Below are 16120 nucleotides of genomic sequence, written 5' to 3'. Positions count from 1 at the left end.
TTCCATCTTTAGGAGTGAAGTTCTAGATTTCATACTCACAGAATATACTAACATATCCTAAAGACATTTTTCCATTAAGTTTGTACTCTAAAATCATCTTTACCCATAGGTGCTTCCTTAGTTTTCAAATTAACTTTCAGATCTGACATTTCATCAAAATTTTATAGCCGAGGCATCCAAGAGATTTAGTCATTAATATTCCATAGCTAGAGATATTTTCTACACCCATTTGATAATTATCAAATACAGCAGAACATATATAATCATATAAATATTCAGCTATTTATTTTACTGTTAATAAAACAGAGAGAAATAAATAAAGGAACACACTAATATCACCTACACATATTATTATTATTATTCACAAAACCCGATTTATACCAATACTAATGCAGAATAGTCCTCAATATAACTCGCTAGAATCACACGTCCACCTTATACTGAACGCTGTCAAGCCAAATTGGCTTAATTGCGCATGGAAGTGCATTGGCCCAAACGATTCACATTTTTCAGCCAAAATTATTAATTGATTCATATATTTTGTTTATTCATAGAAATGCGATGTGTCCCAGGGAAATATCGTGAAATTAATGTTTCCACTAACGGGAAAAACAACAATAAGACTACAGATGTAGGTAAAAAAAATGTAAAATTATCATAAAATTAATGGTACCTTGTCCTGATAATATGCATGTAAACATTTCGTTGTCGATTAAAAGCCATAAATTATTAAAAACCAAACAAACAAGTCACTTTAAGCTTCGGAATTAATGATATGCAACAAAAATTGCGATAAACCTAAATATCAGTCCCATCAGCAGTCGTAACAAGAAAATAACAACCAACTCGCTAACCATATTCAAATATCCATGAATTATCTGCCTAAACAACAAATCACTGATTGCTTATGTAATCGGGTGTCTTAAAAAAATCAGCATGAGAATAAAATCAATTAAAAGATACGTGGCACATTCACATAAAAAAAACTCTCTCGCTGTTTTTCTTTTCCGACCCCTGCCTGTCCCGTGCCTCCGCATAGACCTCTCCTCCCTCCCAACGCCTGCCATCTTGCACCCTCCCTGCCCGGACATCCTTCCTCACCACTCCTTCCCCCCATGGCCCTCCTCCTCTCCGCCATCCCATCACAAAACCCTTCCCTCCCACGCAGTCATTCCTGTAAATACTCTCCACAAAATGTCACCATCCTACTTCTGATATTTCTTGTAGCTACAATCTTTCATTTCTCCTTCTCTCTCTTTCTATCTCTTATTACATTTCCGTTGTATATAGAACGTTTTTGTTGGCCTCCAGATTCATGCATTCATTATTTTTATATTGTTTCCTAATATTGCTTTTCAATATCAATTTGTACTTTCTTAAATTACAACTATAAATGTGAGTAATAATGCTTCTTCGAAGCCATGTCTCTGCAGCAAAACTCACTTTAAAACTATGCCTTAATATTTCCTAGACTTGTTATTTTTTTACATTTATCAAGGACATTAAACATGCTTACTACTCTTGCTAGCGTGGCTTTCTTCTGTTTTTAAATAGACAAGATTGTAAAGAATATGGCTCTCCAGTTGACCTTTGTGTTTGTTCTAGCAGTCACAATTAATTTCATTAGGTCGCTTCAATACTGCGCTATTTGTAAGCATAGTACAAAATTTTGGAATGCAGTTTATTAATTTGTCACAGACTTCTGAAAAGATCGATTGTTAATTAAAAAAGAAAAGAAACCCATATTTCTTTCTATGTTTCTGATTCAGCATGAACTTTCCACCGTTTTCCCTCTGTCGCTCGTCCTTCGCAGCACCTCTGTCTTTTCTCTGCGTTTTTTCTATCTATCTCTTTCTCTGAATTCTCTCCACCTTAGTTTTTCGCTTTTTCATATTGACCAGGAATCCGCAAGGTGTCTTTTGCACACATTGATTTTTAAGTGTATGTGTGTGGCGATTTCTTTCACTTATTAACTGCCTTCCCCCTCTCTTTTTTCTCTCTCTCTCTCTCTCTATCACTCTTTCTCCTCCTCCTCCTCCAACTCCTCCTCTCCGACTCCCTCCCCTCCAACCAACCCGCCAACTCTTTCCTCCTCCAGGACGAAAAGAATCAAATTCTGACGACAAACGCTTGGTTGAATTTGGTAAGTGGATCTTTGGCCATGTCTCGTTGACACGGTTCGTACGTGCGTGTTGTGTGCTCAATAATAATAATTATTAATCATTATAATGTTAGAGAGACGGGGGTGGCGGCCGTCGTCACCTCCGGCCGACCCGGGGTCGGCCGGAGGCCGAGGACCGGACGCCGCCGCCGCCTCCTCCGCCGCCGCCCCCGAAGCAGCGCCACCCCCGCAACCACCGCCGCCGAACTAAACTCGCCCTTTGCGGCAACGGGCACTTTCGCCCCTCGGGGTGGTCTTCGCGGCGGGCGGGGGAGGCGTTCCCTTCGGGGGCAGAGGTTGTCGTATTGGTTCCTTGCGTGTGTGACTCTCTCTCTCTCACTCTCTCTTTCTTTCTTTTGTGTGTTCCGGCGAGATCGCGCGCGGGAGCCCGCCACCCACCCACCCCTCACACCTCCGCGGGTCAACAAACATAACTCGAAGCCCCCTTGCCACCATATCTCTCTTTCCCCCCCCCCTTTGTCCCCCGCCCCCCTCTATGGGAGGCCGAAGATGGGGGGAGGAGAGGGGACGTGGACGAGGCGGGGGGAGGGGAGAGAAGGGGCCTAGAGGGGGGATGTTTGGGAGTGGGCTGGGATGGCCGGCTCCGGCGCCCGCTCCCCGCCCCCTCCGTGTCCCGTTGGCTAATTTGGCTGGCTGCTTTCACACGAGGAAGGCTAACGTCCTCAGGGGACGTCTTGCTGTGCGGCTGCTGGTTATGCTGGCGACGATTGGTGAAGGCGGAGAGGACGAGGGGGCGAAGGTACCTCCCCGCGATGTGGGTGTGAATGGAGAGCCTTTTTTATCCTTCTCTTTATCGCTCCCCTTCCACAACCCCAATCCCCACCCGCCACATCCCCTTCCCTTAAAACCTCCTTTTCAATATCTAACTCAAATGGATTTCGATGGAGGATCCCGAGGGATGTGTGTGAAATTTCACCCAGAAAACGTGAGACTTAAAAGAGTGGCAAGACATCCCTTTTGGGGCCTTAAACCAATTGATTTAACGGTATATCTCTCCCTGGTCTTTATGGAAATGGATCATTGATCTAAATATTGATTAATCCAGATCTTGAATCGAGTTGATAATTCATTCACAGTCTTAAACAATATTTCTCGCACGCTTGGTGGCGGGAACTTAATTACTAATGTGTGAAACGAAACTGAATCTGGAACTATTCGTTGATTTTGTGTGAGAACGCGCTGAAAAAAAGATTTTTTTGTAAATATAATAAACGCATCATCCGCACAGCACGTGTAGCTTTCATGATTTTTCATCCTTCGCTCAAACCCTTTCATACAATGCGTCCGTGAAATGAGGGATCACACAAAATAATTCAAATCCCCAGCGGAATTTTTTCTCAATATTTCAAATAAACAATGTTCAATAAGAAACCAATTTATTGCGAGTTGCCCATCGTTAAGTTCAATGAAATATATGCACACTTTATCCTTTTTCACTTATCCTGCATATTCGATCTGCTATCGTTTGTTTAGAACATTATTCTCGAAGAAAATATCGGGTTCTTTCGACCACCCAATCGGGAGTATATGTATTACCACCTCACTTCCATTACGTCTTGCTTCTTCCCCTCCCCCCTCCTCCCCCAGCCCCATTCCACCCCACCCTCCACCCCTCTCCAATCCCTCCAGCCGACCCCTCCCTCCCCCCCTAAAACCCACCCCCTGGCTCTCCGTCGACCTCCCCCGCGCGCGGAATCTCAAATGCATTCGCCTCGCGACTCTTCTCCGCCCTCGTATGTTTGCTGTTTGCATGTGTCTCGTGACGTCACTAACATTCGTTGTTTTCCCTTTTTTGTTGTGTCTTACTATAGGACGAGAAGAACCAACTCCTAATAACAAATATTTGGCTTTCCTTGGTAAGTCTTATCAAAATCATAACAACAGTTGCTCCTCTCTACACAAACACGAGCACTCTGTACCAGGCAGCCTCCATCTCCTTCCCACCTTCCTGCTCCCCACAGCCCTCTCCTCTTACTCTAAGTGAATTTGGTGGACCAACTCAAACAGAATATCTATCTATGCTCTTTTAGGCGTATTCATGAACCATACCGTTATTGTACATAATTTAAGTAAAATTTAATTCATACCGTTCTCCTCCTGTTTCACTCACTTAGCAGAGAACATTTGACGTAGTATAAAGACTACATATCATTCTAGAGTGGTCATTGAATCAAGAAGAAATAACTGTCACAGAATAATGTGACTCGATTTGAGTCATGTGTTATATTACCCCATTAAGTTTCTATGGTGGGATTACGACATAGTTTTTTAAAACAAAAAAAGAATGACATGGAATGAAGCCTATCACGAATTTTTTACAACCCCTGAACGCGAAATGAAGCTCATGAAACTAGCTCGTAATCACATTCTAAAACTTCACCCAACTTTTTCGTTCCAAACCCGGTAATCGAAAATCAAATCTTGAAACCCGAGGTGATATTTCACACGTGATGTTAGAGGTAACCTGATACAAGCTCTAAGAAGTGTTAAATTACCCACATGGCGCGGAAGACAGCTCATTTCCCTGGAATGTCAGTGGATTCGCAAAAAATTTACCTTCCCCGGCAAAGGAACTCTCCTTTAGAAAAATCACATATTTCGAATTTGGAGGCAATGCCTGAATTTTTACCCGATTTCATTCAGACAGGAGCCATATCCTTTACCACTAAGATACCTTTCCTACTCGAAGGTTGAATCCACTCTCCACTGATAGTGATAATGGCACAAATGAAACTATTTTTTATTGCGAATCACAGTTTGTTCAAAAGATCCTCAGAAAATTTTGAATGTAATATTCCCCAAGATTTTACTTTTGTCTTTCGGCTATGATTTAAATCTGTAATTACCTTCCTTGATCGCTTTTCCTGCTTTCCGAGGCAAAGCTATGAAAATGTTTTCGATAAGTACACCATTTTTGAGCTACAACGTGACAATGACGTGACTTTAGTTGAATTCATTATAAAAAATAATCAAAGGTCATTTCAAAAAAGAACTAAAGAAAGTATTCCGGAAAAATCACAGACACTTCCGACATCCATTGATCCGAAAGGGGGACTACGAGTCTCTCTTATCCAAGTTGTCACAACTAATGCCCCGGATATATGATGTGAATTTGGTATTTTTCCTATGTTTAAAACTTTACCTTTCTCACGTTCCTGAAACTTACCCTTCACTTGACGCCATTTTAAATATCTTCTTCCCCGGAGGTTGCCATGTACGAGTCATTTCCTAAGATACTTTCTCTTTGACTTTCCTTAAATTTGCAAACTTAGACCAAGTAAATTGGAAATCTTTTTCTTAGAAAAACATTCGCACACTACCTGTACTTGTCTGCCTGTTTGACATAATCCAATACATTCTTTAGTAGATCCTGCAAAATTCCTAACTCCATTAACCCACCGCTACATTGAATTTTAGCCTTTCATGAAGTGAGAATTTTGCTTGAAAATCACGCTCAGTTATAAGTTCACACCACAGTGAAAAATCGGAATTTGTAATACTCAAGCTTCATATCCATGAGATGGCACTAAAATTCCACTTTAAATGTTATCATCGAGAACCATGTACAGCCAGCCAATCAAACAATTATAAAGCACTTTTACCAATCACTAAGCACAAATAAATGTTTACTGAGGGTAATTAATTTTTAAATGGTAAACAATCATCTAACACAACTGGAGACTTTGACAGGAAAAATCTCACTTCTTTTCTTTTAAACTTTTTAAGTAGGTGATGAGTCCATCCTATCTTGCTAAATATTTATCCATGGGTAAGTACTGAAGCTAGTACTTTTTCTCTTTGAAACAAGGATATTGGAAGTTAAAATCCCCTCACGTTTATTAGAAACCCTCACGTATTTCAAACTGTCTCGGCACGTGCAAAAATATGACGAATAAAAAAACTTTTCTGGAAAAATTACCAATTAATTGCATAATATGTTCACGCATTATTTTTTTCAACTCCACTTTTACGTTGAAATGCTTCCTCAATTTCATTTGCAAAATTTTTTGAACGTAAGAATATAAAAACTAATGTTCTCGTAGTTCCTTTGAAATAAAGGAAAAGACGAATATTCTGAAGCCTTAAAATATCCCAACTATTAACTTTGACTTCAAATTGCAAAATAAGAATCATTCCCACAAATTACTTAGAGTTTTAACTATTTCAAATCGTACAAATGCTTCACCACTACTTCATTCTTGAAGAAATACCGTTTTTAAGCCCCTTTTATCCACGCCAGACATAAAATTATTCGTAAAAGACATTTTTTATCCCAATGTTAAATTAATTGTATGATGATTTATTTCAAAGTCTTAGCATGTAACACGTTTCTATACTCACTTTGGTAGCAACAATTCTCAATTGAGTTCGTAATATTTTTCTCAAGAGCACTAAAAAGATAAAAGGGAAGGTCTCCATGTCTGCATAGTATGATTGGCTAATGTTATTTTTCCACAAAAATTGAGCAATTTCAGCAAATTTTATGGAGTCTACATGAAAATAAAAGGTGACTTTTTAAATTGATTCTTCGTGTTTAAAAAAGAAGAAAGTCTGCCTTAGTCAATTGTTCGAATTTAACAAGTCAGATTAACGATTAGTACTGATTATCTAAATCCTTCCTGAGCTAGAGTTTTTCAAGGTAGATGTCTCTGTAGTCGATTCATCACTCTCTGCAGTATAATCTGTGATGCATGATTTTATTTTTCAATGCCATCTAACTTTAGTAATAGAAAATACTTTTGTGCTTTGATGTGCATGTTATGTTGTGTTTATGCTTGGTAAAATAGTTTTTGTTATAATTTCATGTAATTATTATTGTTTAAATAATCCATAAATTTACATCCCACATATTTACGTCGAATTTGCATAAAGCTGTAACCCTGGAGAAATTTAAATGTCATGTTCTCAAGTGTTTATTGAATCACTTAATGAGTAATAACAATATTATTATCAGAAGGCGATCTGAAGTCATTCTTATCGTAATTAGTCAAATGAAATTGCTTCATTAAAAATATTTTGCTCTTGACAGCACATATCGAATAAATACCAATATGATATAATTGAGTTCAGGAAAATTTAACCCAGGATAATTAAATTAGTACAAGAAGAAGAGCTTGGCACAGGAAAAATGAATAACATCGTCAGCATGGTTTTGATACTTGGTATAGTTTATTTGACCCCACGCAGAGCGTACAACCGCAAACAATCAATCTACTTGAAGTAAGTATTAAAGGAATCATTGGAGAAAACCGACGTTCAAATCAATTCTCAGGAGGTCGTAACATATGTGCTATATGGCTGTGAGCGAAGTAAGAAACGCTTCGAGTTTCCGTCAACTGAGAGACCACAATCACGAAGGACACGAAGGAAGCTTGAAGCTCTTCCTCCTCCATACGAACTTTTGTGTGCGACGCCAACCCTTCCTGGAATCCCTCCGCTGGGCTCTCATTTTTGAAACTTCCGGTTTAGGTGACCCTTCACGAAGGGGCAGTGGTCGTTTTAAGGATACCTTGCAAGTCCCCCACCGTCCACGTGACGGGGTTCGCTGAAGAGGGAGCCACGCACTAGGGGGAAAGGATTTTGAGAAGGCCGGAGGCTTATTAGGAATGGAAAAAGAAAGAGAGGGTATTACAAAATGGAAAGAAACAGAGAAAAGAGGTAAACAGATACAACACGTTGTAATCGAAGAACTAGGGTGAAGTTTATCTACGCCAGCCTATTGATATTGAAATGTTAGCAATTTTCTGTGAAGAGGAAATTTTCGTTCGAAACTCTCAAAATGAGTTAAGTTGACCAAAATATGTGAGGACGTTGAGGCATTACGAATCTTGGATGAATAGGATTTCCTATGATTTGACACTGAATGAAGGTTCAAGAAATGATTTATGGTTCAATTCCTAGACTGATTAAAATGCCGTGGAGACGGAAAATTCATTTAGTTATAAAACAAGGCCACAGCATGAATAATGAATGTATATTTTCTTTAAAATTCCTTGTTTCGCTCCAAATTTGAATTCAAATATGCTATTCTGATTACTTTGGAATCCATAAGAAATAACGATCATTCTATGATTCTATTCGTTATTAAATGCAAATTATTTTTTTCGATTTTTTTAATAAACCAAAAATTTCATCCCGCCTCCTTCTTCCTCGCCACGAATCTTAGGTATAAATCCGTTTTCACTGCACCTTAGTTCCCAGGAATCTCGGTAATGATTACTGTTTTTCAATGACAATGTTTAATTTAGGTTGGGCAGCTTATTTTTAGATGACGATAGGTGGGGAAATTACATACCTGTATTGTAGCATCCCTTAGTATAGTTTTTATGGAAATGACACCAATCAGCTAATTTCATCAACATGTTTTCGGAATGTAAATCACTGCAGATATTTTCAAAGCAAGAGAGAAAAATACTTGTGTTTTCATCATTGAAATAAATGTGTTTATCAACCTCATAACACAGCATTCAATTCGCGACTGGTCAGATAATTAATTCAACAATATCACGCTGATATTTGCTGTCAATGGTCTTAGAAATGTTGACTGATTCCACTTGTAAATGAAGCATGGTTGAGCCAGCACATTTACAGGAAAATAAACGGTACCACGGAAACGAGAAAAACGCAATCGACGAGATTTTATTCGTTATCGCGAAGTAACGTCCGTTGGCCTCGTGAAGACTTCCTATTAAATAAATCTATGCAACTTATCAAATACACTTTTCAATGCACTACCAAAAGTATCCATTATATTTAAAATCATGCGAGAGTAAGATTCATCTCATTATTCTCATTCGGTGAGCATAAAATCAATTCCAAAAGGTATCATATGATACCTCTAATGGAATAGGTTAGTTATCGATTAACTCGGACCAAAAACAGAGGTTTTTTGCTGGCTTCGGAGTGAGTAGACCGCACAGGCAATCCATTGGATGTTTGCCATGTAGCCTGCCCAAAATAGGTTATCCAGCACTTCACAGTGAGTCATGAAACGTGACTAACAACATATCGCTGTGAAAAAGAATACATAGAAATATCGCTCATAAGAGGTTTAAATTTTTCTTTAATCCTGCTATTCACTGCAGTTAAATTATTTATTCAATCTAAGAGTGCCAAATTACCAGATAGATTACCTATGTAGGCTCCCATACAAATGAGAGAAAAAACTGAAAAATGAAGCAAGTTAACACTTTTCGCGTTGTCCGCCAGGACGAAAAAAATGGAAGAAGGAAAATAAAAGCTCACAACCCCGAGTTTTAAACTACGTGCAGAAATCCTTGAAAAAACAACGACAGAGCTCACCCAGGACTAGTAAATACGATATTTCCTCCAATCACAGTTCTCCAGGGTTAAACAGCGGCCAGTCTGCTTTAGTTTGGGCCACTAACCACCCTTCTCTCGTCTCCGATTCACTCCTCACCCCTCCTGCGTCGACTCCCTCCCTCCCATTCCCATCCTCCGCCCTCCTACCCCACCCCCTTCCTCCTCCCGCCCCCTTTCCACCACCTCGCCCCCTTTGACCCTCTCGACCTCTCCATCATTCTTCACGTTCTCTCTCCGCTCCCCCCCCTCCCGCACACCCACTCCACCCATTCTTATCCCCATTCAGGAGTGGAATGACTACAATCTGAAGTGGAACGATTCTGAATATGGCGGCGTGAGGGACCTCCGCATCACACCCAACAAGATATGGAGGCCGGACGTGCTCATGTACAACAGGTAAAGCAGAGACCCGGTCTCGCCTGCCCGCCCACCCCCAAAAAATACACCGCCCGCCACCCACAGACGCCACACGTCAGTCTCTCCTCAGAGACACAGACGACAACTGCATGTGCGGTGTCGAATCGCGGCGCTCATGGCCGTGACTCCTATTGATTATTAGCTTCTTTCAAAAGTCTCTCATCTCACTGAGTATCCGCGCTCTGAGTTTCCCCACCTCCAAGCAGTACTTGCAAAAATTTAGAAAATTAATCAGCAAAAGTAACTACAAATTTTTACCATTTGAATGAATTTTTTATTTAGTATGATTTCAAAATTATTTTCGTAAAATATAGATAATGTTGTGCTTAACCGTATATACTTTATGAGTTAATGTTGTATTTATGTGGAATATATCGCAGTTATTGAGAAATATTTTATATGTGTAATTATGTCTTTATGTTAACTTTAAATACTTTATTTCCAGATGTATCTTTAATTGTGTACATTACTTTGGATTTAATAATCTATTGTGTGATAAATTAAAACGATGAAGGACATCTATGTGTAAAATATCGAAATCCACTTGTTAAGTTATTCGATGGTGGTGCAATCAAAATCTAAAACATAATATTTCATATGTTCTTATTGAATATCTAACATCAAAAACTTTCTTTCTCTTACTAGCTGCATTTATGGCAGACGCTCTAATAACCTTCCCTTAAATTCCTGTAAACTGCAAGAATGGAATTATAAACATTAAAAGTAACCTATTTTTATTATTACAATTGCATGTTGGTGTGTAAATAAAATTAAGAATGAAATGAAAAAACAAGGGAATATATAATTTTTTAAGGAAAATAAAGGAAGACCATTTAAATAAAAGTAAACGTTTGCACATTTCATTTACCAATTTCTTATTTCACATCAGTAACTAACGCATTTCTGTAAATATGCACACTGCCACCGTAATACCTGGAAATCCGATATATTTTTTAAAGAAAGGAAGATTTTGTCCTCCCGAAAGATCATACTACGGATGTGTTAACAATGGTGTGAACATGTTGCTGAAAAATATGCATCGTAAAGCGATTTACGCTTAATCATGAATGTGGAACTTTTGTAATGAAAAGTTCAAACTTCTCATAAATTATAATTTTTTTAAATCAGACGATAATATCGTGCGTTATTGCATTGTACCAAAATTATCTTTCCAAGATCACTTTCCTCTCAAAAAATCTCTCATAAAATGTTCACATTTGAGGAAGAAATTCATTTGAAACTTAAAGCGCACTTTCCTTCCTCTGCGTTTCTTTTTCTCTCCTCTTTTCTCCCACACCTCTCCCTTGTTCATTCTTTTCGCACTTTCTCTTTACCTCGCCTTCAACCTCTTCCAACGACTTCCCTATTACGCTTAATAATTTACCTCCACCTCATGCATTCTCCAAAAAGGCTCCTACGCCTCCCCATCTCTTAACTCCCATTCAGCTTTCCATCACGTCCCACTTTCCCTCGTGTTTCTTTCCCTTTACCACAGCCGACCCTTCTTCCACATTCCCAGAACCTTCCTCCTCCACCCTTCCCCTCCACCACACCCTTGCTCCCACACCCCTTATTCCCCAAACCCTGCTCACATCTTCTACTCCTCATTCCTTTTCTTTCTCTCTCTCTCTCCCTTTTTGTTTTTGTGATTCTAAACACAATCCCCACTATCCCTTGCTATTCCCATTTATAAGGCGCTTAATTAAAAGTCAGCCTCCGCGTAATTTTTTAATCTTGTCATGCGATTTTAAATCATTGTTTCAAAGTCGAAATTTTACGCTACTTTAAACGCACGATCAAGCTGGGAATCCCATTAGGTCCCTGTCACTGCCCTCATTGACCCATACTCTGTGCTCAGGTAATAATCATTCTCTCTTTATCTACTTTTTCATATTTTATTTGTCTATCTCTCTAAGTAATTTAATATTTCCTAAATTTCCTAAATATTTCTTTCTCCCTAGGTGACGTAGAGTTTCTTACCTTCCTTATTAGCTTTTATAATAGTGTTCGACACAGTTTGTGTTAGAGTGACCTGCATAATGTTTTACTTAGTGAACTTGTGTCTATATATTCATGTTTCTGCTCACTTTTAGTGGCTTCTTTTCCTCTTTACCTTTTCCCTCTCTTGTAGGGGGTAAAAAAAGTAGTCTCTCTCGAGTTCTTTACTCTTAGAAATGTTTTTTGCTAATATTTGAGATTTAAATGCTCATTTTTGCGCAATTAACTGACTTGTAGATTAAAGAACTACTATATTCTATTACTTATTTTCTGTGGCATTTTCTTATAATATTTTCTCATAGACAATTTATTTTTGGTCTTGCTGTTTTTAATTCCAGTCTGTTGGGTTCTCCGAATTCAAGTAATGCATTTATACATTATCAGAAGTGTGACTATAATAATAACATCTAAGTTTCATGCAAGTTTCTGATATCCTCCTTAAAACTTCTCCTCGTGCATTTTTAATATTTTCCTGCTGAAAAGAAATGATCCTGCATTGTCACCTCCCAGTCAAGTTTTCCGCTAGTTCCAGAAGGCTACTTTAAAATAAAACACTTCACAATTGTAGAGAATTTATTGCCTAACTTTGATCCATTAGTGATTATAATATTATTGATCATGAAGGAACGACCATTGGCCGAAAGATGTAACACACTTTAGATAGTCACCAGCATGTGCTACTTTTGTGTCATAATGAGTGTTCCGAGTCCTTGGATTGCATATCAAATGTATGAAGTCCAATTTTACCCTGGAAAACTTAGCTATACATCGTGCAGGTGCATTTCTCGTAATTAGCTATAAATATAAACAGCTCCAATAGAACCACAACCTTTTTTATCACTTCCATAGAAACGCCCTTATTTAGAAGCATCCACTGTAGAGCACCTGTCTTGCGTTACCCTGGCTCCTTGGGGTGGCTACTGTTTATGATATCTCTTATCTCTCTCTCTTTCTCTCTCTCTCTCTCTCTCGCTCTCTCTATTTCTCTTTCTTGGAGCGTAGGTAATAAGTAATGAATCAATTATGTATTTGTGTGTGTGTGTGTATATATATATATATTTATTTATTTATAGAGACTTGTGTATAAATAAATTGCTCCATGGCCTGCCCTCCTCCGGCCTATTACGCCCCCGGCCGTGCCAAGCCCTCCTCCGAAGAGGCCCTCGCCGTGACCCCTCGCACACGCGTGGGGTGACTTTGAACGCGAGCCGTTGCGGAGGAGGGCGAGCGGTTTGCCCCCATTCGACCTTCAACCCCTCCCCCCCCCACGCCCCTTTCGCCCCACCCCACAGGCAGCAGTTGTTGTGGGCCACTTCATCAGCTCCTCTCTTCGCAAAGAGAGAAGAGGGTTCTCCCCGCTTGCCTTTCTCCTTTGTCGACCCAAGCCACTTGAAATGTGTATATAAATTGAGTGTACGATCATTGTGTTTTCCCAAAACAATGGTCTCGTCGACGAATGGTTTTTGCGATCTCCGAAGACATTGCAATTTTACCTTCCCAGAAAGGCGGTCGTGGATTTCCCTGATTAAAAAAATAGTCCCCGACGAAATCTTACATCGAACTACATTTCCATTTCCCTCCACCCTCATCACAAACCCAAAATGACCAAGTGGATTGCTCGCAACTTAAAATGCTTGTGCTAAGTGACTTTAACAAAATAATTAATCTCCATAAATAAATAATAAACATTTATTTTTATAACACAACTTAAAATACGAGTATAAGATGATAATAAGAAATATAAAACATTTTGCTGCTATTTTACTCTCATTATTATACGCCTTATTTTCAAAGCATATGCATAAACTAATGTCCTTAATTAGGACTCAAGTGATGCAAAAATAAAATTGTTTAAATAAATATAAATAAGTGCCTCAAGCAAGACACACCCGGCCACTAATTCAATTTCTTTTCATGCAATGAAGATGACACTGGCCGCTTGTTGCATAAACCAATGTATGTATGAGTACGTTCAATGGCAACTTTTTCATTCGCACTTATATTAATTAAACTATTTAATAATGCTTGGCCTCATTTAGAAAGTGCTCATCGAGATATGCATGAGAGACCTTATCATTGAGAAATTTGCATGTCTTGAATTTGCAAGTAAAGAGCTTCTTCGATTTGTTTCACTCGCTAACGAGGCTTAGCATAGGTAAATAATAACGCACCCTTACCTCCACTTTGTAGTTGTACATAATTAAATCATTTTTTCTACAACACTCGTATACCTATAACATGAGCATGAACCTAAGTACTTTTTATTTTATGTTAAATAAAATTCATATTTACATGAAGTTGCGCATTTTAAAATTTTGAATAGATCACCTTTTATTTACGTAGAATTCACCCTTTAATAAAATGCTTATTTAATAAATTAAATTCCACTAATTCGACCATCTTATACTAAACTACTAAATACAATAAACTTTTAATCTGATCCTGATTAACATTAATGTTACAAAATAACTCCTTGATGCTACAGGATGTATCCAATATTTTCAACTAATTACAATATTAATGAATTTTATTTCAACATGTATTTTTATCATTTGGTCGTTTTTACATTAGTGCCTATTTTTTCTACTTTCATTGTAATACAAGAAGTAGCGGATGAATAAATAAAATAATATAGCCTTTCTGTGTACCCTTTTTTGTGAAGTGCCGATGAAGGTTTCGACGGGACATACCACACGAACGTGGTGGTGAGACATAACGGCAGCTGCCTGTACGTTCCTCCTGGCATCTTCAAGAGCACATGCAAGATAGACATTACTTGGTTCCCCTTTGATGACCAACACTGTGACATGAAGTTTGGTAGCTGGACCTATGATGGCAATCAGGTATCAAGAAAAGAGTTTTTATTTAGTCGGTCCTTAATGTTGATAGATGATTATTACTGAAATAAGGCCGTTCTACAAAACCCAGTCCAATCTTTGTTGAGCTTAAAAATAGGCTTCTTAACAGAAAATTCCCCCATATTTTCCCTATAATCTAAGAATTATGATTGGTAAAAATTTATTGTTTTCAGATATTTTTTTCTAAGTTGTCACATAAAATATCACCTTGAGTTGCAGAATAAATTAAGAGATATATTTCTAATATCACTAGTAATGCAACTCATAAAAATTCCATGGAGTAGGTTAAAGTAAGTGCAACTCCAAATATGCACCTTGCCTGAGCATCTCTTCCATTGTCTTAAGTCTTTGAAATGAAATTTGATCAATTCTTCACACAGTCCTCCACTTTGGTTTGCAAAGTTATGTTAGTTAACATTCAACTAAATATGTATTTCAAACTTCTATTTAGTTTCATTTTATGGAACTTCATGGCAAATATATAAAGAATTTCACAAGTAAACTAGACAAGGAGACATTATAATATGCACTGAGAGATGAGTAGAAACATAATGTTTGGGATGATGAAAAGTATGCGACATGACAACAGATGAGCTACGCGTTAGACATCACACCACTTAATTCTCTCTATGCTGTATTTCCTCCAACACCCCCCTCAATCAGACTAACATCAAGCATAGTATTCAATTATCTAATCCAAAATAATCTCATTTGTGACAATAATAATTCAAATAAAAGCATGCAGTTTCATGTTTTTTCACTGAATTAGAGGAGTTTCTAATTGGAATATTCTGCTCCCAAAAATTGAGCAACCTTACTGCTAACGTGATCCCTATCAAACCCTTGGTCCTCCTTCTTAATATCTTATTAATTTCTTACACTGCTAATGCTAGCTCTAATTGGCTAACTTGGTATTATGTATCAATAGGTATTTTTCTAAAAAGTACCAGCTTTTTCTTCATTTTTTGTAGCAATATGAATATCAAGGTATTAATTACAAATTAGTCAAAAATTTAATTTTTAAATATTATGTCATTTATTTTTATGCAATTCGTAAACATTATCATAATTTGGCTGGTATGGATGCAATGAAATTGGTAAACTTGAGGGAACAACATGCACAAAAATGCCCAATACCTGCTCAAAATATAATATTTTTTTCTATTTTTTCGTCATGTGTATAGTAATGCATCAAGAATAGGCTATGAAACTGCTGCAACAGATAAAGAAATAAACAGAATATTTTTACGTGATATGCGATAATCACCTATGCTATCAGTTGATAACAACTGTTTTGCCAGATACCACCAGTAAAGCCAACTGATTTAATTAGCGACAATAG

At 38.0% G+C, this 16120-nt stretch overlaps 1 protein-coding gene across 9 annotated transcripts in view; it reads left to right on the top strand.

Annotated features, from left to right (window-relative positions):
• The window catches only part of LOC139687446 (neuronal acetylcholine receptor subunit alpha-7-like), a 72774-nt gene that overhangs the window by 31012 nt on the left and 25642 nt on the right, over positions 1-16120 (top strand). For 6 of the 9 annotated variants that reach the window (XM_071584665.1, XM_071584632.1, XM_071584615.1 and 3 more), the window contains exons 3-5: positions 3994-4038; positions 9792-9901; positions 14583-14763. In XM_071584665.1, coding sequence (XP_071440766.1) covers positions 3994-4038; positions 9792-9901; positions 14583-14763 — 336 coding nt within the window. Of the gene's footprint in view, positions 1-2098; positions 2144-3993; positions 4039-9791; positions 9902-14582; positions 14764-16120 lie in introns of all 9 variants that reach the window. The other 3 variants (XM_071584673.1, XM_071584640.1, XM_071584657.1) reach the window with 1 other exon arrangement.

This window comes from Hetaerina americana, unplaced genomic scaffold (genome assembly GCF_022747635.1).
Source record: "Hetaerina americana unplaced genomic scaffold, ioHetAmer1.1.p SCAF_1, whole genome shotgun sequence".
NCBI classification, from domain to species: domain Eukaryota; kingdom Metazoa; phylum Arthropoda; class Insecta; order Odonata; family Calopterygidae; genus Hetaerina; species Hetaerina americana.
Note: the sequence above shows the minus strand (reverse complement) of the source record. Positions and strands in the feature narration are given on the sequence as shown.